The sequence below is a fragment of the Rattus norvegicus genome, chromosome 7 (assembly GCF_021556685.1).
Source record: "Rattus norvegicus strain SHRSP/BbbUtx chromosome 7, alternate assembly SHRSP_T2T, whole genome shotgun sequence".
Taxonomy (NCBI): domain Eukaryota; kingdom Metazoa; phylum Chordata; class Mammalia; order Rodentia; family Muridae; genus Rattus; species Rattus norvegicus.
This window is the reverse complement of record NC_141540.1, coordinates 24,433,658-24,456,746: the sequence shown is the minus strand read 5'-3', so window position 1 is coordinate 24,456,746 and position 23,089 is coordinate 24,433,658. Positions and strand designations below refer to the sequence as shown.

General features: G+C 42.5%; 1 protein-coding gene across 1 annotated transcript in view; it reads left to right on the top strand.

Annotated features, from left to right (window-relative positions):
• The first annotated feature begins 6,755 nt into the window (after positions 1-6,755).
• The window catches only part of LOC148004543 (ubiquitin-conjugating enzyme E2 R2-like), a 31,087-nt gene continuing 14,753 nt past the window's right edge, over positions 6,756-23,089 (top strand). The window contains exon 1 of the mRNA XM_087559381.1: positions 6,756-6,838. Within this exon, the coding sequence (XP_087415507.1) occupies positions 6,815-6,838 (24 nt within the window). The 5' untranslated portion in view covers positions 6,756-6,814. The remainder of the gene's footprint in view (positions 6,839-23,089) is intronic.

Genomic DNA, 23,089 nt, shown 5'->3' with positions numbered 1-23,089 from the left:
AGCCCAAGACTCTTTTCTTTAAAACTTGTGTCTAATGACATACCTCGTCCTGCCCCCTTCAAAACATGGTTCTCTGTCTATCCCTGGATGTCCTGGAATTCACTTTGTACATGAGGCTGGCCTAAAAATCACAAGGATCCACCTTCTTCTCCTTCTAGTTACTGATGAACCTTTAATGCTAGCACTTGCGAGGCAGAGGCAGGCAGATCTCTTGAGTTTGAGGCCAGCCTGGTGTACTGAGTGAATTCCAGGACAGTCAAGACTATAGAGAGAAACTCTGTCTTGAAAGACCCAAAAAAAAAAAAACTAAGTAAACAAAACCTCCCTGTAAGAAAATTGTCTTATTTAATATAGAACAACAAAGATACAACTCTTGTTCGTTGTGAGACTAGCATTTCCCTGCCCTGCGATGGAATGGGCAGAACATTTGTTATCTGAGTTGCATTTTATATAGAGAGGAGAGAAAACTTTATATAAATAATATAAAGACAGTTACTTAAATATGATCCTATATGAGTTCCTAAAGCTTTGTATTTATTTTCTTTATAATAAGGTTTTGATGATAAGCCAGGCTTATTTTATGAATTAAATGAGTTAGCATATGTAATATATTATAGAAGTGTCCAGCACATAGGAAATGCCCAGTGGATGTCAGTTTCTTATTTTGATTAATACATGCATTATTGTGTGTGGTGTAGGTCTGCATGTGTCTCTGGGTATGCTGTCATGTGCATGCTTGTGTAGAGGCCAGAGGCTGGAGTTGGGTGTTTTCCATTGCTCTCTACGTTGCTTTGGAGACAGGGTCTTTCCCTGAAACTTGAGTCGGCCATGTTATTCAGCCTGGCTGGTTAGCTGGAAGGACCCCAGAATCATCCTGGATCTGGCTTATCTACCAGCAGTACAGAGGTTCAGCTTGTGTGGCTGCTGGGGACCCTAATGCAGGTCCTCATGCTTGCACAGCAGGCACTGTACCCACTGAGCCGTCTTCCCATCCTATAACTTGGACAGCAATTTGGTGAGATTTCACTACCATAGTTCTATAAAGGGGGGTAAGGAGTAGAAAGGTTTGAAGGGAGTTTCAGAGACTTTCCCAGGGTTACACAGAGTAGCTTACATTCCTGGTTCTGTAGCTTATTAAGCTTGTGTGCCTTAAGTACATTTTGCCCTACTCAAAGCACATACCCAGATGTTCAGCTGTGTTTGTCTGTTAGGTGATTGTGTGGAAAGAGGTCCATAGAGATCCTCGGTTTGGGAGAAAGAATATAGCCTCCAGGAAGTACTTCCTATTCATGATGGACAGAAGCTGAATACACTTTACAACATTTGGGGGCAGGTGGACAGTGCCAGGTTTTAGGTTGAAGGCCTTGTGTATGGTAGCCAAGTGCACTTCCCACTGACCTAGCTACTCTTTGCTCAGTATATTTCCAGAAGAAAAGTCAGAGGTGGAATGCAGTCTAGTACCTGTGATTGAGGAATGAGGTCACAAACTAGTAAATAGGCTGCTCAGCATCGCACCAAAGTTGAGGGTCTGGACTATTAAAATGAAGTGAGAATCATCAGAACTGTCTGTCAGAATTAGGAGCATGCCAGTGTAGATGTGGCTTAAAGTGTCAGTAGGGCAAAGAGAAGTGCTACAAAGTGTCATTGGCTGCTCCAGTTTCCCTCCTATGTAACCATTTATCTGGAGATGAAGCCAGCCACCTTGATAACCCCTGAGCTCCTGGACTCCAGCTCAGATACCCTTTGCAATACTAAGTGTCACTATGTCCTGGTGGCTGGTAGCTGATGGCTTAACTGACCTGCTTGTCTGGATTCTTTAATTCTGGTTTTATTTTAACCTCTTAAACCCTGTCAGTCCAGATTGCTCATTGCCTTCCCATAAGCGCACCAGCTGACCAGGAGCAACATCTTCAGTTCCTTCAGAATGCAGAGTCTTTGACCTCCTCATAAAGCCACACCTCAAGGGGATGCTGGCCCTGGCTTCAGTCAAGGTTCAGTATTTAAAATCTTTTTTAAAAAATTGTTGTTTCTAGCATTGAGATCCTGATCTTACTTTTCAGTTCACAGTTCCCTCACTCCATTTCTGAGATACTAGAGAAACAACCAAGAGTCTGAAGCCAGAGATGTCTTGAGCTGTATCTCAGGCCCCATGTTATGGTTCATTATGACCTTGGCTAATTTAGGCTTCTGTTTGCTGGTCCACGTTCACTCATTTCTTTTTCTTCTGCTAATTCGGGCAACAATTCTAATACATTATATTCTTTATTAGGCACTTTAATTCTTAAAGAACTAAACACTTAAGCAGGGCCATGATAGTGCATGCCTTGAATCTCAGCACTTGGGAGGCAGAGGCAGGCTGGATCTCTGTGAGTTTGAGACCAGGGCTAAACAGAAACACCCTGTCTCAAAGAAACCACGTGTGCACGCGCGCTCTGACTAGGGTAACTTTGAACATAGGTTTAGGCAGTAATTTTCAGCAAAAGCCACGAGAAGAACTGTTTACATGATGGCCCTGCTTCAAATTAGATAAATAGACATCTCTCAGAAAGTAGAGGTTTTTAGAAAACTTGTAGAAGGGGCAGATAAATGACAGTTCTCAAGGGTGGGATGTGGGTGTCATGTGGTTTGAGCAGGTTCTCCCCGGGGCCTGCCCACACACCGACATCCCGCCCCATCATAATTTTTTATATTGAATTTATAAAATATTTGTTGTAAAGCTTTTGCAATAGCAGATTAGACTAGACTGAGTTGTTCTTTGGAAAGGCCTGCTCTCTTGTGACTAGCCTCTAGAAAGAAGGCCAGCCCTTCTGTCTTGACCTCCTGAGTGCGTGTGCCACAGATGTGTGCTGCCAGGCCTGGTGTTGGTTATTTCCTAGCCCTGTGAAGTAGCTGATCTTTATACAGCGTTTTCATTGCTTTTATGATGGAACTCCTAAGGGTCCTTGCTTTGGATTTTTGCAACAGATTTTTTTTAATTTTTTTTAAAATGTGCTTCTTCTTTGTTTGTTTGCTCTGCTGCACGTACACCTGCATGGCAGAAGAGGGCAACCTTACAGAGGGTTGGGAGCCACCATGTGCTTTCTGGGACTTGAACTCAGGACCTGTGGAAGAATGGCTAATGCTCTTAACCACTGAGCCATCTCACTAGCCCAGTTTATTTTATTTTATGTATATGAGGGTTTTACCTGCAGGTATGTCTGAGTACAACATAAATGCAGTGAGGAAGGATGTCTGGACAGAATGTGAGATGCCCTGGAACTGAAGTTACATACGGTGTGAGCCACCTGAGGGCTGGGTACTGAACCCTGGTCCTCTGCAGAAGCCGTCAGCGCTCTAACCACTGAGCGGTCTCTCCAGGCCCTTATTTTATATTTCATAATATTTTAAATATGAATTCTGGCCAAGAACATATATTGTAAGATATTTATCATACCAAAAGAGCAAGGAATAACCTAAATATCCCAAGGTAAGAAAACGACTTTTTGAAAGAAAGAATTCCTGTGTGTGGGTGAATACCCATAATCCTAGTTAGTACATGATGGACAAGAGGACTGCAAACTGGAGGCTAGCCTTGGCTACATAGATAGCTATAGCCTGGTTCCAAAAAGGTTTCATCTCTGTGTGTATAATCAGGTTATTTTTTTTTTTAAATATCAAGTTGTAAACTTTTATTTCAAGTTAAAAATAATGGTCTTAAAAATCTCAATTCAACCAGATAATAAAACAATTTAAAAACATTTAAAGTTTTTAAAAATATGTTTGTCATTACCCCAGAGAAACAGCTTTAGGTAAAAATAACAAAATAATAAAAACCCAGTACAATAAAAACCCATTGTATAGACAATGCAGATAGCTCTAATGTATCTGGACAATGAACAAAAAGCATGGTCTTCAGCATCAATCTTTGTTCATTTCTCTTTTTTTTTTCATTTTTTTTAAATTTATTTAATACGTAATAATAATTCTTTGGTTTCCCGGTAAACATCCCCCTCCCCCTCCCCTTCCTTATGGGTGTTCCCCTCCCAACCATCCCCCCATTGCCACCCTCCCCCCAACAGTCTAGTTCACTGGGGGTTCAGTCTTAGCAGGACCCAGGGCTTCCCCTTCCACTGGTGCTCTTACTAGGATATTCATTGCTACCTATGAGGTCAGAGTCCAGGATCAGTCCATGCATAGTCTTTAGGTAGTGGCTTAGTCCCTGGAAGCTCTGGTTGCTTGGCATTGTTGTACATATGGGGTCTCGAGCCCCTTCAAGCTCTTCCAGTTCTTTCTCTGATTCCTTCAATAGGGGTCCTATTCTCAGTTTAGTGGTTTGCTGCTGGCATTCGCCTCTGTATTTGCTGTATTCTGGCTGTGTCTCTCAGGAGAGATCTACATCCGGCTCCTGTCGGTCTGCACTTCTTTGCTTCATCCATCTTGTCTAATTGGGTGGCTGTATATGTATGGGCCACATGTGGGGCAGGCTCTGAAGGGGAGTTCCTTCAGTCTCTGTTTTAATCTTTGCCTCTCTCTTCCCTGCCAAGGGTATTCTTGTTCCCCTTTTAGAGAAGGAGTGAAGCATTCACATTTTGATCATCCGTCTCGAGATTCATTTGTTCTAGGCATCTAGGGTAATTCAAGCATTTGGGCTAATAGCCACTTATCAGTGAGTGCATACCATGTATGTCTTTCTGTGTTTGGGTTAGCTCACTCAGGATGATATTTTCCAGTTCCAACCATTTGCCTACGAATTTCATAAAGCCGTTGTTTTTCATAGCTGAGTAATATTCCATTGTGTAGGTGTACCACATTTTCTGTATCCATTCCTCTGTTGAAGGGCATCTGGGTTCTTTCCAGCTTCTGGCTATTATAAATAAGGCTGCGATGAACATAGTGGAGCACGTGCCTTTTGTATATGTTGGGGCATCTTTTGGGTATATGCCCAAGAGAGGTATAGCTGGATCCTCAGGCAGTTCAATGTCCAATTTTCTGAGGAACCTCCAGACTGATTTCCAGAATGGTTGTACCAGTCTGCAATCCCACCAACAATGGAGGAGTGTTCCTCTTTCTCCGCATCCTCGCCAGCATCTGCTGTCACCTTAGTTTTTGATCTTAGCCATTCTCATTGGTGTGAGGTGAAATCTCAGGGTTGTTTTGATTTGCATTTCCCTTATGACTAAAGATGTTGAACATTTCTTTAGGTGTTTCTCAGCCATTCGGCATTCCTCAGCTGTGAATTCTTTGTTTAGCTCTGAACCCCATTTTTAATAGGGTTATTTGTCTCCCTGCGGTCTAAATTCTTGAGTTCTTTGTATATTTTGGATATAAGGCCTCTATCTGTTGTAGGATTGGTAAAGATCTTTTCCCAATCTGTTGGTTGCCGATAATCAGGTTATTTTAACATTGATAACCACACTCAGAACATTGCTCTATTTGTTATAAGATATGGACTACATCATAAACTGTGTATCTTTTTGGAAAGGGGCCACATTAATCTATGCACAGTTCCAGTTTTATTAAGTAATCACTGCCCAAACAAGTGCTTACTTTTCTGTAGAGTCTAAAGCAGCACCAGGCTGGCTTCAACTCACTGTGCCAAATGCTCAAGTTACAGATGTATCCCACCTGGGCTAGCTTTTTGTGGTTTTGAGACAATCTTTTTTGCACCCCCTTTCTGTTTTGAGACAATCTTAAGTAGCCCAGGCTGGCCCAGCATAAGAATATTTTATAATTAAAAAATGTTTATGATGTGATACAGGCAAAAGCAATATAGAATTTCATATGTCTACATGCTAAAATTTCCTTTTGAGTCATCTTTTGTTAACATAAATGCACACATTGTGGTACATACATTGTTATACCTTGTTGGTTTTTGCCTCTCTGTTACCCACATTTCAAAATTTTCTTTTTGTCAGTTCTTCAAATTGAACTTAGGGCTAGGGAGTGAATGCTAGGGAAGTGTTCATTACTGAGCTGCATTCAGAGCCTGTTTAAAGAAAGTGTTAAGAGTAGCCAGCTACTCAGCCGGCTCATGGTTAAAAGCACTCGTTGCTCCTGCAGAAGACCTAGGCTTGGTTCCCAGTTCCCATGAGGTGGCTCACAGCCATTCATAACTCCAGTTCCAGGGCCTACTCTCCCTCTCTGACCTCCACAGCTACAAGGCTCACATGGTACGTGTACACACAAACATCCAGTACATAGATAACACATTTACATGTAAGTTTTAAAACCTTTATTTAGTGCTGGGAGATGCGTATGAGCTTGAACTATGAGCTTTGGAAGGTAAACTGGAGTCTCGAGGCTCAGTGTGGGAGGGGAAGTGTGTAATGAAAACCCCTGGAAGGAAAGGATGTCCAAAGGGGGCAGCAGCATTGTTTCTGATTGGGGAGGTAATGTTTGCATGATGGCAATAAAAAGAAAATGTATTGATTCTGTAATCTTTACTAGAAAACCGTATCAGTTGTTTTGTCTGGCATAAGAACAGTAGCCAGAGGATGAGGACGGGTGTGGCTGCAGAGTGCACGTTTGTATGCCGTGGTCTGGGTCCCTCCTTGCCTGGCAGCAGCAGCCTCAGCACTGGGCACAGCCTACCTTTCATTCTTCTGGGTTGGGGAATTTAATATCAGTATTTGATGAGATGCTAAAAGAACATGCTAATAACTATGACATACTTTATTCTTATTAGAAAGAAATTTTGTTTATTTGGAAAAGAATGAATTATTAGGCAAACGAATAATGCCTTGTTTATTAGCATATCGTCTTTCTCTTTCAGGCACGTATTAAATTTCCGATTGACTACCTATATTCACCACCTACCTTCAGATTCTTGACCAAAATGTGGCACCCCAACATCTATGATGTAAGAGACATTGTCATAACTGTCTGGTTTTGTTTTTTCAGATTAGTTCTTTAACAAGAGGTTAGGGCTTTACCAGTCAGGGCCCTGAGTCTGATCATCAGCACACAGAAAAGAAGTGGTTTGGACTAGAGAGGGGGGCTTAGTGGTAGAGCATCTGCTTAGCATGCACAAGGATCTGGGCCCAGTCAGAACAGCACAGCCCCCGCCCACCTCTAAAGTAGATTGGATATCTCAGAAAAGTGTGTTTTGCTCTAACTACAGGGAAATATTCATGATTTTTGCACTCCTACTTTGTAGTGTCTGGTTTAATTATAATATGTAGTAATTATAATCCAGTTAAAGATTAAGCCTTAGCAGCTTACTAAGATTATAATGCTCGTGTGTTAACATTTGCATTTTAAAAGTTTAATAAAGTCATATAAATGTATTTGTGTGTGTGTCCCTAGCCCTCATAATGAGGGTTACCTGTTGCTGTGCGCGACTGGGCTTTTGGGGCGGAGAACTTATCCACTTGATTTGGACTGGCTTCCTGTCAGGGGTTACAGCTGAGCATTCGAGCCTCTTGGAATAAATCTTCTGAGAACAAGCTAATGTCCTGAAGACAGCATTTCTAGGAGAACTGGTGGTTGAAACATGAAACATACTTAGCTTCGGGCTGCATCCTGACAGTACTTGAGTAATCTGTGCATTACCCTCTCCTGTGAGGTGTCTTCATTGCACTTCCTGGTTAATTTGGGTTTGACACAACTTTCCTGATGGATTTCAGGCTGTCTTTCATTGTTCTCGGGGCTTCCCAAGTGGGTTCTGGGCACGCACAGTTTTGTTTTTGTTTTTCTAGCTAGAATACACATGACAACAGTGATGTGTGGTTACCTCTCCAGAAACAGCGCCTGTGATATTCTCTTAGTATTTAACATAATCATAACACTAAGGCACTGCATGAAGGCTCAACCAGAACAGGCGCCTGCCACCAAGCCTGGCAGCTTGAGTTAGTTTCCAGAAGCTGCATGGTGGAGGGAGAGAACTGACTCTTCAGAGTTGTCCTCTGGTCTACACACACCATGGCACCTCTCCCCCAATAAATACAGACGTGTCAAACAGCAAAAGATGGAGTTCGAATTGTGGTACCCCCCACAAACACACACACTTAATCCTAGAAGAGGCAGGTGGATCTCAATTGGAGACCAGTCTTGTCTAGAGAGAGAGCTTTGGGATAGTCAGGGATACACAGAGAAACCCTGTATGGGGGTGTGTGAGGATCAAACTTTGATTATAGTTTATTAAGTACTGTTATGGCCAAAAAGGCTGTAAACTTTACTGTAATAATTGTGAATTTAATTCTTTTAAAAATACTATGTTTATGAAAGTTATAAAAATGAGGCAGAAACACAGAACAAAAAGAAATTTAGTTGGAGCCCTAGAGATGAGTCAGCGGTTAAGAGTGCACCCGGCTTTTGGAGAGGATCCAGGTGGAGTTCCTGTTGTTCTCGTTCGGTGTTCGAATCTCCAGGGGTGGATACTGCAATGTCTGTAACACCGGCAATCTCATGCTTAGAACCAATTCCTCTATCTGCAGGGTTAAAGATGGATCTTTAAATACAAAATAAATTCAATGTGGGTTTGCCATCAGTAATTATACTACCCAGTATGATTCCTTTCTGCATAGGGCTGGAGAGATGACTCAGAGGTTAAGAGCACTGTCTGCTCTTCCAGAGGTCCTGAGTTCAATTCCCAGCAACCACATGATGGCTCACAACCATCTGTATTGCTCTCTTCTGGAGGGAAAAAAAAGATTCCTTTCCATTTTGTACTGTTATTTACAGTTAAGAAATGTATTGGCTGCAGGATATGCTGCTGTACACTATAATCCTAGCACTTGGAGGGCAGGTGAATCTCTGTGAATTTAAAGTTAGCCTGGTTTGCTTAGAGAGTTCCAGGCCAGATAGGGCTAGATAGTGAGACTCTTTTTTTTTCTTTTTTTTTTTATTAAGTAGTTTTCTAGTTACATTTTTCCTGTGCTCAAAAGCATTCAACTGGAATCTACTTGGACTGTTGTCTTTATGCAAATGACTACAAACCTTATACATAGGATGACTTAAATAAAATATTCATTACCATCCTCACCCTACCCCACCCTAGAACCTCAGCTTACAGTGCATGGGAAAGCCTGCTATCATGAGAGCCTGAGCCCAGGACCTAAAGGCTAGCTTGGACAAAACAAGCCAGGCATTTGCTGTCTGATAGTAGTGAGATATAATTGGAAAAGACATATATTTGAATCCTGGAACTGGCAAGTCATTTGTGTTAACTTTTCCATTCCCTCTCCCTTTCTCTCCACTGTTACATTGCCAGTGCTGGACTTGAACATCCTATCCCAGCAACAGTGGGCACATCCCTGGGCCCAGCCTTTGCTCGGTGTTATTGGGGCAGCAAAGCTTCGAGCGTGAGACAGACGGAATCACTTTTCTGCTTCACTTCTTGATTGTTCTTGTTCACTATGTTGGTTTTACTAAATCGAGTTATTCTCTGTGTGGAAGATAGAAATATCCACTATCTTATAGAACTTGTAATTTCTGTAATACTAGCTTTAATGATTTATCCTAACTAGGAATCAACTGACAAGTCTAAAGATAATGCACTAGGATTTCATACACAGGTTATACTGTGGCAGTTTTATGACCTTATAAACCAGAGACGTTATTAACTATCTCATTGTTGTTAAACTCATGGACATTCTAAATATAAAATTCTTAAAAAAATTAAGATTTGGTGCACTATTTGTATGTTTTGTTCTCATTGTCGAAATGTTTTAGCCACATTAAAAGCCACTGACATAAACTTTTAAAAATGATTTTTGCAGCAACTTTAGATTTTAAAAAGGTTACATGGGGCTAGAGAGATAGCTGAATGGTTAGGAGCATTTGTTGCTCTTGCAGAAGATCCAGGTTTAGTTTCCAGCACCAACACAGTGTCTCACAGCCATCTGTCTGTAACTCCAGTTCCCGGGGATCCAGTGCCCTCTTCTGGCATTATGGACACCAAGCACACATGTGCACCACAGATACACAGGAAGTCAAACACTCATACACAAAGTTTAAAGGATAAAGAGGTTTCAGAAACAGTTGACACTTTGGATATTTTGAGGCAGTGTCTCACTGCATCGCCCTGGGTAATGCACACCCTCGAGTCCTGGCTTAGTCTTTCCCAGTGGTGGGAGTTAAAGTATGTACCCCAACGCTGTATCCTCACATACCCCTTTTGTTTGGTGCTCCGGGTTTGGGGAGAGTAAGACTGAGACAGGGTCACAGTAGCCCAGGTTGGTGTGAAGTCACTGTAGTCCTGCCTCTGCCTGTTCTTTCTGCCTTCCAGATCCTGAGAATTCGTAGGTGAGAGCACTGTACTCGGCTGTGGATCTTGGTTTTTTATCTTTTTATGTTTATGGACGTCTGCCTGTGTGGACGACTGTGTACCACATATGTGCAATGCCTGTGGAGCCAGAAGAAAGGTGTGAGGTCCCTTGAGCTGCCGTGCGGTATTGGTAATGAACCAGGGTTTTCTGAAGAGCAGCCAGTGCTTAAGGGCTGAGGCTTCTTGGCCTTGTTTTGAGAATGGCTGTTGAAAGAGCTCCCTGTATACCCTTAATGCTGTTTTCATTATCCTGCGTCACCCTGTGCACGCTCATGCACATGTATATTCACACACACACACACACTCATCACAAACACTCATCACAAACACTCATCACACACACACACACTCACACACACTCATCACAAACACTCATCACACACACACACTCACACACCTGCACACGTACTCATCACACACACACTCACACACCTGCACACATACTCATCACACACACATGCACATACTCATCACACACACATGCACACACACACACAATCACACACACATGCACACACACACTCATTACACACTCATCACAAACACTCATCACACACAGGCACACACACTCATCACACACACTCATTGCACACATACACACATATGCACACACTCAGCACACACATGTTCACAAACACGCATCACATACATACGCACACACAAACACACACACACATGCACACTCACACACACACACATGTACACTTAGGCTTAGGCAGCTTCCATTCAGAGCAGTCCTGCTTCAGCTCCCCAGTGGCTGGCTTACACTTGTGTACCACATTCCTCGCCCTATTTATTATTTTATTTCCCCCCAAAAATTGTCATCACTGCCCAAGCTAGTTGCTTTCTATATTGCTGTAAACAAAATACTTTACAGAAGAATCTACAGATGAGTCACAGTTTGAGGGTTTGTGGGTGCAGCTCCCTGTGATGGGAGAACTCTCAGCTGTGGGGCTGCAGGTCTGTAGCTCACTCTGCTGTCCAAGGAGGCTGACATTTATCTTGTGTTCATTTTACTCTCTGGCCTTTAACAAGGACCATAAAAGGCTGGAGAGCTGGCTCTGCAGCTAAGAGCACCGACTGCTCTTGCAGAGGCCTCTGGTCTGATTCCCAGCATCCATCTGTAACTCAAGCTTCAGGAGATACAATACACTTACGTCTTCCGCAAGCACCGGCTGCACACCCAGCAAACGGACAGGAAACACTCATACACATGAGTACCGCCATGGACGGAGAACTGTGCACTGTTGTTGTCCTTGTTTCTCTGTGTAGCCCTGGCTGTCCTGGAACTCGTTTTGTAGACCAGGTTGGCCTCAATCTCACAGAGATCTGCCTGGCTCTGACTTCTGAGGGCTGGGATTCCTGGCTCAGACAAGCTTTTTTCTTTCTTCAAAGGGACAAATGGTATCCTTCTAATACACATTTTAAAATTCTATTTTAGCTGGAGAGCGATAGTGCATCTCTTATCTCTTTAGTTTCCAGCACTCAGGAGTCAGGTGGATCTGAGTTTGAGATCAGTCTACTCTACCAAGAGAGTACCAGGATGTCCAGGACCAAACAGAGACCCTGCCTTGGGTCATTTTTATTTTATGTATGTGAGTGTTTTGCCTGCATATATGCTTATAGACCGTGTTCGTGCAGACATGTTAGGGCATCAGATCCCCTAAAACCAGAGAGGTGTGAGGCACTTTGTGTGTGTTGTGAGAGAAACTCAGGTCTTCTACAGTAACTGGCATTAAGTATTCATTTTTTCCCTTATTTTGGTAAAGATTTATTTATTCATTTTACATAAGTGTTCTATCTGCATGTACCCCTGTGTGCCAGAAGAGGGCATCAGCTCACATCGTAGTTGGTTGTGAGCCACCATGTGGTGGCTGGGGTTAAACTCAGGATTTATGGAAGAGCAGTCAGTGCTCTTTTAACTGTGGCGCCATCTCTCCAGCTCCACATCAAACATTCTAAACTACCAAGAGATATCTGTAGCCCCATACATGTACATTTTTTTTTTATTAACTTGAGTATTTCTTATATACATTTCGAGTGTTATTCCCTTTCCCGGTTTCCGGGCAAACATCCCCCTCCCCCCTCCCCTTCCTTATGGGTGTTCCCCTCCCAACCCTCCCCCCATTGCCGCCCTCCCCCCATAGACTAGTTCACTGGGGGTTCAGTCTTAGCAGGACCCAGGGCTTCCCCTTCCACTGGTGCTCTTACTAGGATATTCATTGCTACCTTTGGGGTCAGAGTCCAGGGTCAGTCCATGTATAGTCTTTAGGTAGTGGCTTAGTCCCTGGAAGCTCTGGTTGCTTGGCATTGTTGTACTTTTGGGGTCTCGAGCCCCTTCAAGCTCTTCCAGTTCTTTCTCTGATTCCTTCAATAGGGGACCTATTCTCAGTTCAGTGGTTTGCTGCTGGCATTCGCCTCTGTATTTGCTGTATTCTGGCTGTGTCTCTCAGGAGCGATCTACATCCGGCTCCTGTCGGTCTGCACTTCTTTGCTTCATCCATCTTGTCTAATTGGGTGGCTGTATATGTATGGGCCACATGTGGCGCAGGCTCTGAATGGGTGTTCCTTAAGTCTCTGATTTAATCTTTGCCTCTCCCTTCCCTGCCAAGGGTATTCTTTTTCCTCATTTAAAGAAGGAGTGAAGCATTCACATTTTGATCATCAGTCTCGAGATTCATTTGTTCTAGGGATCTAGGGTAATTCAAGCATTTGGGCTAATAGCCACTTATCAATGAGTGCATACCATGTATGTCTTTCTGTGATTGGGTTAGCTCACTCAGGATGATATTTTCCAGTTCCAACCATTTGCCTACGAATTTCATAAACTCGTTGTTTTTGATAGCTGAGTAATATTCCATTGTGTAGATGTACCACATTTTCTGTATCCATTCCTCTGTTGAAGGGCATCTGGGTTCTTTCCATTTTCTGGCTATTATAAATAAGGCTGGGATGAACATAGTGGAGCACGTGTCTCTTTTATATGTTGAGGCATCTTTTGGGTATATGCCCAAGAGAGGTATAGCTGGATCCTCAGGCAGTTCAATGTCCAATTTTCTGAGGAATCTCCAGACTGATTTCCAGAATGGTTTTACCAGTCTGCAATCCCACCAACAATGGAGGAGTGTTCCTCTTTCTCCACATCCTCGCCAGCATCTGCTGTCACCTGAGTTTTTGATCTTAGCCAATCGCACTGGTGTGAGGTGAAATCTCAGGGTTGTTTTGATTTGCATTTCCCTTATGACTAAAGATGTTGAACATTTCTTTAGGTGTTTCTCAGCCATTCGGCATTCCTCAGCTGTGAATTCTTTGTTTAGCTCTGAACCCCATTTTTTAATAGGGTTATTTGTTTCCCTGCGGTCTAACTTCTTGAGTTCTTTGTATATTTTGGATATAAGGCCTCTATCTGTTGTAGAATTGGTAAAGATCTTTTCCCATTCTGTTGGTTGCCGTTTTGTCCTAACCACAGTGTCCTTTGCCTTACAGAAGCTTTGCAGTTTTATGAGATCCCATTTGTCGATTCTTGATCTTAGAGCATAAGCCATTGGTGTTTTGTTCAGGAAATTTTTTCCAGTGCCCATGTGTTCCAGATGCTTCCCTAGTTTTTCTTCTATTAGTTTGAGTGTGTCTGGTTTGATGTGGAGGTCCTTGATCCACTTGGACTTAAGCTTTGTACAGGGTGATAAGCATGGATCGATCTGCATTCTTCTACATGTTGCCCTCCAGTTGAACCAGCACCATTTGCTGAAAATGCTATCTTTTTTCCGTTGGATAGTTTTGGCTCCTTTGTCAAAAATCAAGTGACCATAGGTGTGTGGGTTCATTTCTCGGTCTTCAATTCTATTCCATTGGTCTATCTGTCTGTCTCTGTACCAATACCATGCAGTTTTTATCACTATTGCTCTGTAATACTGCTTGAGTTCAGGGATAGTGATTCCCCCTGAAGTCCTTTTATTGTTGAGGATAGTTTTAGCTATCCTGGGTTTTTTGTTATTCCAGATGAATTTGCAAATTGTTCTGTCTAACTCTTTGAAGAATTGGATTGGTATTTTGCTGGGGATTGCATTGAATCTGTAGATTGCTTTTGGTAAAATGGCCATTTTTACTATATTAATCCTGCCAATCCATGAGCATGGGAGATCTTTCCATCTTCTGAGGTCTTCTTCAATTTCTTTCCTCAGTGTCTTGAAGTTCTTATTGTACAAATCTTTTACTTGCTTGGTTAAAGTCACACCGAGGTACTTTATATTATTTGGGTCTATTATGAAGGGTGCCGTTTCCCTAATTTCTTTCTCGGCTTGTTTCTCTTTTGTATAGAAGGAAGGCAACTGATTTATTTGAGTTAATTTTATACCCAGCCACTTTGCTGAAGTTGTTTATCAGCTTTAGTAGTTCTCTGGTGGAGCTTTTGGGATCACTTAAATATACTATCATGTCATCTGCAAATAGTGATATTTTGACCTCTTCTTTTCCAATCTGTATCCCTTTGATCTCTTTTTGTTGTCTGATTGCTCTGGCTAGAACTTCAAGAACTATATTGAATAAGTAGGGAGAGAGTGGGCAGCCTTGTCTAGTCCCTGATTTTAGTGGGATTGCTTCAAGTTTCTCTCCATTTAGTTTAATGTTAGCAACTGGTTTGCTGTATATGGCTTTTACTATGTTTAGGTATGGGCCTTGAATTCCTATTCTTTCCAGGACTTTTATCATGAAGGGGTGTTGAATTCTGTCAAATGCTTTCTCAGCATCTAATGAAATGATCATGTGGTTCTGTTCTTTCAGTTTGTTTATATAATGGATCACGTTGATGGTTTTCCGTATATTAAACCATCCCTGCATGCCTGGGATGAAGCCTACTTGATCATGGTGGATGATTGTTTTGATGTGCTCTTGAATTCGGTTTGCCAGAATTTTATTGAGTATTTTTGCGTCGATATTCATAAGGGAAATTGGTCTGAAGTTCTCTTTCTTTGTTGTGTCTTTGTGTGGTTTAGGTATAAGAGTAATTGTGGCTTCGTAGAAGGAATTCGGTAGAGCTCCATCTGTTTCAATTTTGTGGAATAGTTTGGATAATATTGGTATGAGGTCTTCTATGAAGGTTTGATAGAATTCTGCACTAAACCCGTCTGGACCTGGGCTCTTTTTGGTTGGGAGACCTTTAATGACTGCTTCTATTTCCTTAGGAGTTATGGGGTTGTTTAACTGGTTTATCTGTTCTTGATTTAACTTCGATACCTGGTATCTGTCTAGGAAATTGTCCATTTCCTGAAGATTTTCAAATTTTGTTGAATATAGGTTTTTATAGTAAGATCTGATGATTTTTTGAATTTCCTCTGAATCTGTAGTTATGTCTCCCTTTTCATTTCTGATTTTGTTAATTTGGACGCACTCTCTGTGTCCTCTCGTTAGTCTGGCTAAGGGTTTATCTATCTTGTTTATTTTCTCAAAGAACCAACTTTTGGTTCTGTTGATTCTTTCTATGGTCCTTTTTGTTTCTACTTGGTTGATTTCAGCTCTGAGTTTGATTATTTCCTGCCTTCTACTCCTCCTGGGTGTATTTGCTTCTTTTTGTTCTAGAGCTTTAGATGTGCTGTCAAGCTGCTGACATATGCTCTTTCCTGTTTCTTTCTGCAGGCACTCAGCGCTATGAGTTTTCCTCTTAGCACAGCTTTCATTGTGTCCCATAAGTTTGAGTATGTTGTATCTTCATTTTCATTAAATTCTAAAAAGTTTTTAATTTCTTTCTTTATTTCTTCCTTGACCAGGTTATCATTGAGTAGAGCATTGTTCAATTTCCACGTATATGTGGGCATTCTTCCCTTATTGTTATTGAAGACCAGTTTTAGGCCGTGGTGGTCCGATAGCACGCATGGGATTATTTCTATCTTTCTGTACCTGTTGAGGCCCGTTTTTTGACCAATTATATGGTCAGTTTTGGAGAAAGTACCATGAGGAGCTGAGAAGAAGGTATATCCTTTTGCTTTAGGATAGAATGTTCTATAAATATCCGTTAAGTCCATTTGGCTCATGACTTCTCTTAGTCTGTCGACATCACTGTTTAATTTCTGTTTCCATGATCTGTCCATTGATGAGAGTGGGGTGTTGAAATCTCCCACTATTATTGTGTGAGGTGCAATGTGTGTTTTGAGCTTTAGTAAGGTTTCTTTTACGTATGTAGGTGCCCTTGTATTTGGGGCATAGATATTTAGGATTGAGAGTTCATCGTGGTGGATTTTTCCTTTGATGAATATGAAGTGTCCTTCCTTATCTTTTTTGATGACTTTTAGTTGGAAATTGATTTTATTTGATATTAGAATGGCTACTCCAGCTTGCTTCTTCTCACCATTTGCTTGGAAAGTTGTTTTCCAGCCTTTCACTCTGAGGTAGTGTCTGTCTTTGTCTCTGAGGGTGTTTCCTGTAGGCAGCAGAATGCAGGGTCCTCGTTGCGTATCCAGTTTGTTAATCTATGTCTTTTTATTGGGGAGTTGAGGCCATTGATATTGAGAGATATTAAGGAATAGTGATTATTGTTTCCCTTTATATTCATATTTGGATGTGAGGTTATGTTTGTGTGCTTTCATTCTCTTTGTTTTGTTGCCAAGACGATTAGTTTCTTGCTTCTTCTAGGGTATAGCTTGCCTCCTTATGTTGGGCTTTACCATTTATTATCCTTTGTAGTGCTGGATTTGTAGAAAGATATTGTGTAAATTTGGTTTTGTCATGGAATATCTTGGTTTCTCCATCTATGTTAATTGAGAGTTTTGCTGGATACTGTAACCTGGGCTGGCATTTGTGTTCTCTTAGGGTCTGTATGACATCAGTCCAGGATCTTCTGGCCTTCATAGTTTCTGGCGAGAAGTCTGGTGTGATTCTGATAGGTCTCCCTTTATATGTTACTTGACCTTTTTCCCTTACTGCTTTTAATATTCTTTCTTTATTTTGTGCGTTTGGTGTTTTGACAATTATGTGACGGGAGGTGTTTCTTTTCTGGTCCAATCTATTTGGAGTTCTGTAGGCTTCTTGTATGTCTATGGGCATCTCTTTTTTTAGGTTAGGGAAGTTTTCTTCTATGATTTTGTTGAAGATATTTACTGGTCCTTTGAGCTGGGAGTCTTCACTCTCTTCTATACCTATTATCCTTAAGTTTGATCTTCTCATTGAGTCCTGGATTTCCTGTATGTTTTGGACCAGTAGCTTTTTCCGCTTTACATTATCTTTGACAGTTGAGTCAATGATTTCTATGGAATCTTCTGCTCCTGAGATTCTCTCTTCCATCTCTTGTATTCTGTTGGTGAAGCTTGTATCTACAGCTCCTTGTCTCTTCTTTTGGTTTTCTATATCCAGGGTTGTTTCCATGTGTTCTTTCTTGATTGCTTCTATTTCCATTTTTAATTCCTTCAACTGTTTGATTGTGTTTTCCTGGAATTCTTTCAGGGATTTTTGCGATTCCTCTCTGTAGGCTTTTACTTGTTTATTAATGTTTTCCTGTGCTTCCCTAAGTGTGTTCATGTCTTTCTTGAAGTCCTCCAGCATCATGATCAAATATGATTTTGAAACTAGATCTTGCTTTTCTGGTGTGTTTGGATATTCCATGTTTGTTTTGGTGGGAGAATTGGGCTCCGATGATGGCATGTAGTCTTGGTTTCTGTTGCTTGGGTTCCTGCGCTTGCCTCTCGCCATCAGATTATCTCTAGTGTTACTTTGTTCTGCTATTTCTGACAGTGGCTAGACTGTCCTATAAGCCTGTGTGTCAGGAGTGCTGTAGACCTGTTTTCCTCTCTTTCAGTCAGTTATGGGGACAGAGTGTTCTGCTTTCGGGCGTGTAGTTTTTCCTCTCTACAGGTCTTCAGCTGTTCCTGTGGGCCTGTGTCTTGAGTTCACCAGGCAGCTTTCTTGCAGCAGAAAATTTGGTCTTACCTGTGGTCCCGAGGCTCAGGTTTGCTTGTGGGGTGCTGTCCAGGGGCTCTCTGCAGCGGCAGCAACCAGGAAGACCTGTGCCGCCCCTTCCGGGAGCTTCAGTGCACCAGGGTTCCAGATGGTCTTTGGCTTTTTCCTCTGGCGTCCGAGATGTGTGTGCAGGGAGCAGTCTCTTCTGGTTTCCCAGGCTTGTCTGCCTCTCTGAAGGTTTAGCTCTCCCTCCCACGGGATTTGGGTGCAGAGAACTGTTTATCCGGTCTGTTTCCTTCAGGGTCCGGCGGTGTCTCAGGCAGGGGTCCTGCCGCTCCTGGGCCCTCCCCCACGGGAGCCCAGAGGCCTTATACAGTTTCCTCTTGGGCCAGGGATGTGGGCAGGGGTGAGCAGTGTTGGTGGTCTCTTCCGCTCTGCAGCCTCAGGAGTGCCCACCTGACCAGGCGGTTGGGTCTCTCTCTCACCGGGTCTGGGATACATGTACATTTTTATCACATAATCAGAACTTTTTATTTTTTGAGAGAGGGTCGTAGTATTCACCTTGGCTAGCCTGGGATTCTATATAGAGAGCAGGCTGGCCTTGAACTCATACAGACCACCTGTCTCTGCCTCCCAAGTACAGGGATTAAAGATGTATACCACCATGTCCTGCCCAGACATAATATAACAAGACTCCCATACACATAAACTTTTAAAGAGACAGGAAGGGGAAAAGGACACGGCTGCAGAGTTGTGGAGAAAAAGTAACTCGTATGGTTGTTGGTTGGGCATGTGCGATGGTGTAAAAATTAACATGGACGTTCCTCAAAAAATTGGAACTGTGATGTGAGCTAGTTGCTTGCTATGTACCCAGGAAACTCAGGGTTAAATACAGTTTGGATCCCTGCCTGCCTACACTTCCCTTAACTTCACAACAGTTAGGTACATAACCAGGTTAGATGCCCATTAGTTGCCAATGCCACATAAACTGGACCCAGTAGGACATTTCTGTTGTTAGAGCATTTTGATGGAATCAAGAGGATTCTATCCTGGGCTTACCAAGTACCCAGGTCACATAGGGCTTTCTGTCTCAAACACACAGCAAAGTGTAAGCCCTAGCACTGAGAAGCAGAGGCAGCAGGTCAGTGCCAGTTCCAGGCGTGGTGGTGCACACATTTAATCTCACTGCACCTCTGAAGGCAGAGGCAGAGGCAAAGGGAGAGGTGGGATAGCTCTGAATAGAGGCCACTTGATCTACTTGTAGAGGTCTAGGCCAGCCAGGACTATGTAGTGAGATCCTACTCCAAAACAGACAGACAGCAGAAACATACATGGGGAAAAGAAGATGTACTATAGACTCACAACAGAATATTATCTAACCAAAAAAAAAAAAAGTAAAGTCCTGTCATTTGTAGGAAAATGAGCAGAAATGAGTAAACAAAATAGGCCCAATTCAGAAAGACAAACACTTTGTTTTCTTGAGCCACTGTCATGCTGTACACCTTTAATTCCCAGCACTCGAGGCAGAGGCAGGCAGATCTCTGTGAGCCAGCCTGGTCTACAAAGTGAGTCCAAGACAACCAGGGCTATACAAAGAAACCTTGTCTTGAAAAACAAAAAACAAAACAAAAATTTTCTCATACATATCCAAATCTTAAAAATAGAAACAGTAATCAAGCAAGAGACGGACAGACATAAAATTAGAATGGGGACTATAGGAAATAGGAAGGGAACCAGCATTAGGGAAAAGAAGAAAGGGTGTAGGGGGTGAATATGATCCTAGAATTAGGGTCTTTCTATCGGGCCTGAGCATTGCCAACTGCTTAAGGGTGGCTGATCAGCCAGCCCCAGGGATACACCTTTCTCTATATCAGCCCTGGGATTGCAGGGGTGCCATGGCACTCAACTCTGTTCATGTATTTATTTTTTATTTTATCTAAAAATGACACTTAGATATTTCTTTTCTTTGTTCAAAAGAAGATTTCTCTGTGTAGCCCTGACTATCCTGGAGACCAGGCTGGCCTTGAACTCATAGAGGTCTTCTGCTTTTGCCTTCTGAGTGTTGGGATTAAAGTTGTGCATCAGCACCACCTCACCACACCCAGCAACAGTCAGCATTTCATGTGCACACTGGGGACTGAATTTAGGTTTTCACGATGTCATAGCAAGTGCTTCACCAGCTGAGCTCCTAATAAAAGACAACTGTAAGAGGGCAGAGAGTATTTGGCATAAATGATCCATAAATCTCCAATCAAAGTAAGTCTGTCTCTCTCTCTCTCTCTCTCTCTCTCTCTCTCTCTCTCTCTCTCTCTCTCTCTCTCTCTCTCAGCAAGATGCCCATAAAATTTATAGAGAAATGAGATCTAGAGGTAGGGCCAAATCGACATCGAGAGAGAAGTAGAGTGTGAAACTTGTTACCAAGGATTGAGAACGTGTGTAATTACTGGAGTTTTTGGCCTGGTACCCACACTGGCCTCTAACTCACACTCTTCCTTCCTCAGTTTCCCAAGGTTTGACATTGTAGGCAGGAACTGTGATGCCCGGTCATGACACCACACTCGTTGAGTGGTGTACTTTCTATGGCTTCTGTTGTGATAAACCACCACAGATTCCTATGAGAAGGTTTATTTGGCTTGCATCTTCTGGGTCACTGTCCAGAGAGGGAAGCCAAGGCAGGAACTGATTGATGCAGAGGTCATGGGGAAAGTCTTTCTGGCTTATATCTCAGGGCCTGCTCAGCTAGCCTTCTTAACAACCTGTCCAGGGGTGATTCCCCTTCCCCTCCAACATCCACATTAGTCAATCCTTGTCCACAGAGCAGTTGACCTCCTCCCTGTTAAGATTAGCACAAGTGGGAAGTAGCACACTTATTAATAGTTGCATTTCCATGAACAACAACAACAGATGATAAAAATGTTCAAAATCTGCTCAGAAATAAACTCTAGAGGCAGAGGCAAGAGGGCTCCTGCAGTTGAGGCCAGCTCAGTCTGTAAAGTTCTTTAAGGAATTTCAAAAAACTCAGTAGTAAGAAGATTAACCTAGTTGAAAAGTAGCCAAAGTTAGCCACAAATGTATACTCAGGCTGAGGTAAGAGGATTAGCCCGACTGGGCAACAACCTGTAGGAAAATACAAGGAGAACCTGACAATTATTGAATGAACTGAAGGACACATCACACCAGCCTAGGCTAGCTGCATCTGAGGAACAAGGACTGCAGATGCCACACACTGCCAGTAACGCACAGGACAGTGGACGTGCTCTTAGACAAAGGTAAACACGGGTCTCACATCTAACCCACAGTTCTGCTGTAAGGGAGAAGAAGCACACGCTGTAGGCAAGCACACAAGTGTAGAGCTCAGCACTGCGCACACCAGTGTCCCCACAGCACCAGCTCACCACATCCACGCAGGGGGTCACAAAGGAGAGGCAACTGAAACATGCAGGAAAGTGAAAGGAGTCAGAGAAAGGCTTGCATATTGTATGGTTACATTTGTATTTAAGGTCCAGGTATTCAACAGAAGAGCAAGATGGTAGTGAGAAGTCTGGGGAGGTAAGGAGTGGGGAAAACACCAAGCAGAGTATTTTAAACTGGTGTGATAGAACTTGAAAGCTTCTAAAAACGTTAATTCATAGTCCTGTGAATGTACAAGCACCACTGGAGTGTGGTTTTTGTGGTGCTGGGGCACATTAATACTGATTTCTACTTCCAGCCCAGCAGTTCCCAGACTTTTCTGACTTTTTGTTCGCTTTTTTGAGTTTACTTGAAACAGTTTAATGTAGTGATAGCAGACAGATCTGTGTCTCACTGTGTAAACTAGGCTGGCATGAACTTAGAGCCATTCACCTGCTTCTGCTTTTCAAGTGTTAGGATTGCAAATGTGTGCCTCCATGTCCAATCCAGTTACTCTAGCCAGCCATTGTAACATAGAATTTTAATCCCAGCACTCAGTAGGCAGAGATGAATGGATCTCAAGGAGTTCAGTTCCAGTCTAGTGTATATAGAACTCCTAGCTAGCCAAGGCATGATGATAAGACCAAAGTTTAGTAAGTAAAATTCATCTAAAGATTTTTTTTAAAGATTTACTTATTTTAAGTATGTGAGTACACTGTGCTGTCTTCAGACACACCAGAAGAGGGCATTGGATCCCTTTACAGATGGTTGTGAGCCAACATGTGGGTGCTGAGATTTGAACTCAGGACCTCCAGAAGAGCAGTCAGTGCTCTTAACTGCTGAGCCATCTCTCTAGCCCTAAATTTTTTTAAAGGGATACGTTCTTGCTTCTACAAAAGTAGTTTTGTGGCTGGGGGTAATGATGCACACTTTTAATCCTAGCACCCACTAGGGAGGCAGAGGCAGGTGAGTTTTAGGTCAGCCTGGTCCACAAATTGAGTCCAGGATAGAAATCCTGTCTCGAAAAAACCAACCAACCAACCAAAGAGTAGGTTTGTGAGTTTGAGGACAGAAAGAGACCCTGTCTCAAAAAACAATACAAAACAAAACAAAAAACCAAAAAAGTATTAACTATACAGAATGGGTTTCATACATTTCATACATGGATATAATTTTTTATCATATTCCTTCCTTTACTCCCTCTTGTCCCACTTTGGTTCTCTCATTCTTTTCCTCTTTCCAGCTGCTCCTCTTTCTACCCTGTCCACTTTTTCTTGCTATTGTTGCTGCCTTGTTTTTGTTTTGGTAAATGGGTTGCATGTGTTTGCTGACAGTGCCTGGGCACCTTACTTGTGACACCAGGATTTTAGCATTGAAGAAACTCTTCCTCCCTAACAGCCATTAACTATAAGCTCAAGGAAGGGTGGGGCTTGTTGAGTTTCTGCCCTTTGAGTGACAGGATATTGGCAGGTGTTTTCCTGTAGGGTACATGAAAGTATTCACAGCTGCTGTGAGTGCACGAGAACACCTGCGTGTCATGTGCAGTAGTCAGCTCCAGGCTCCCAAGAC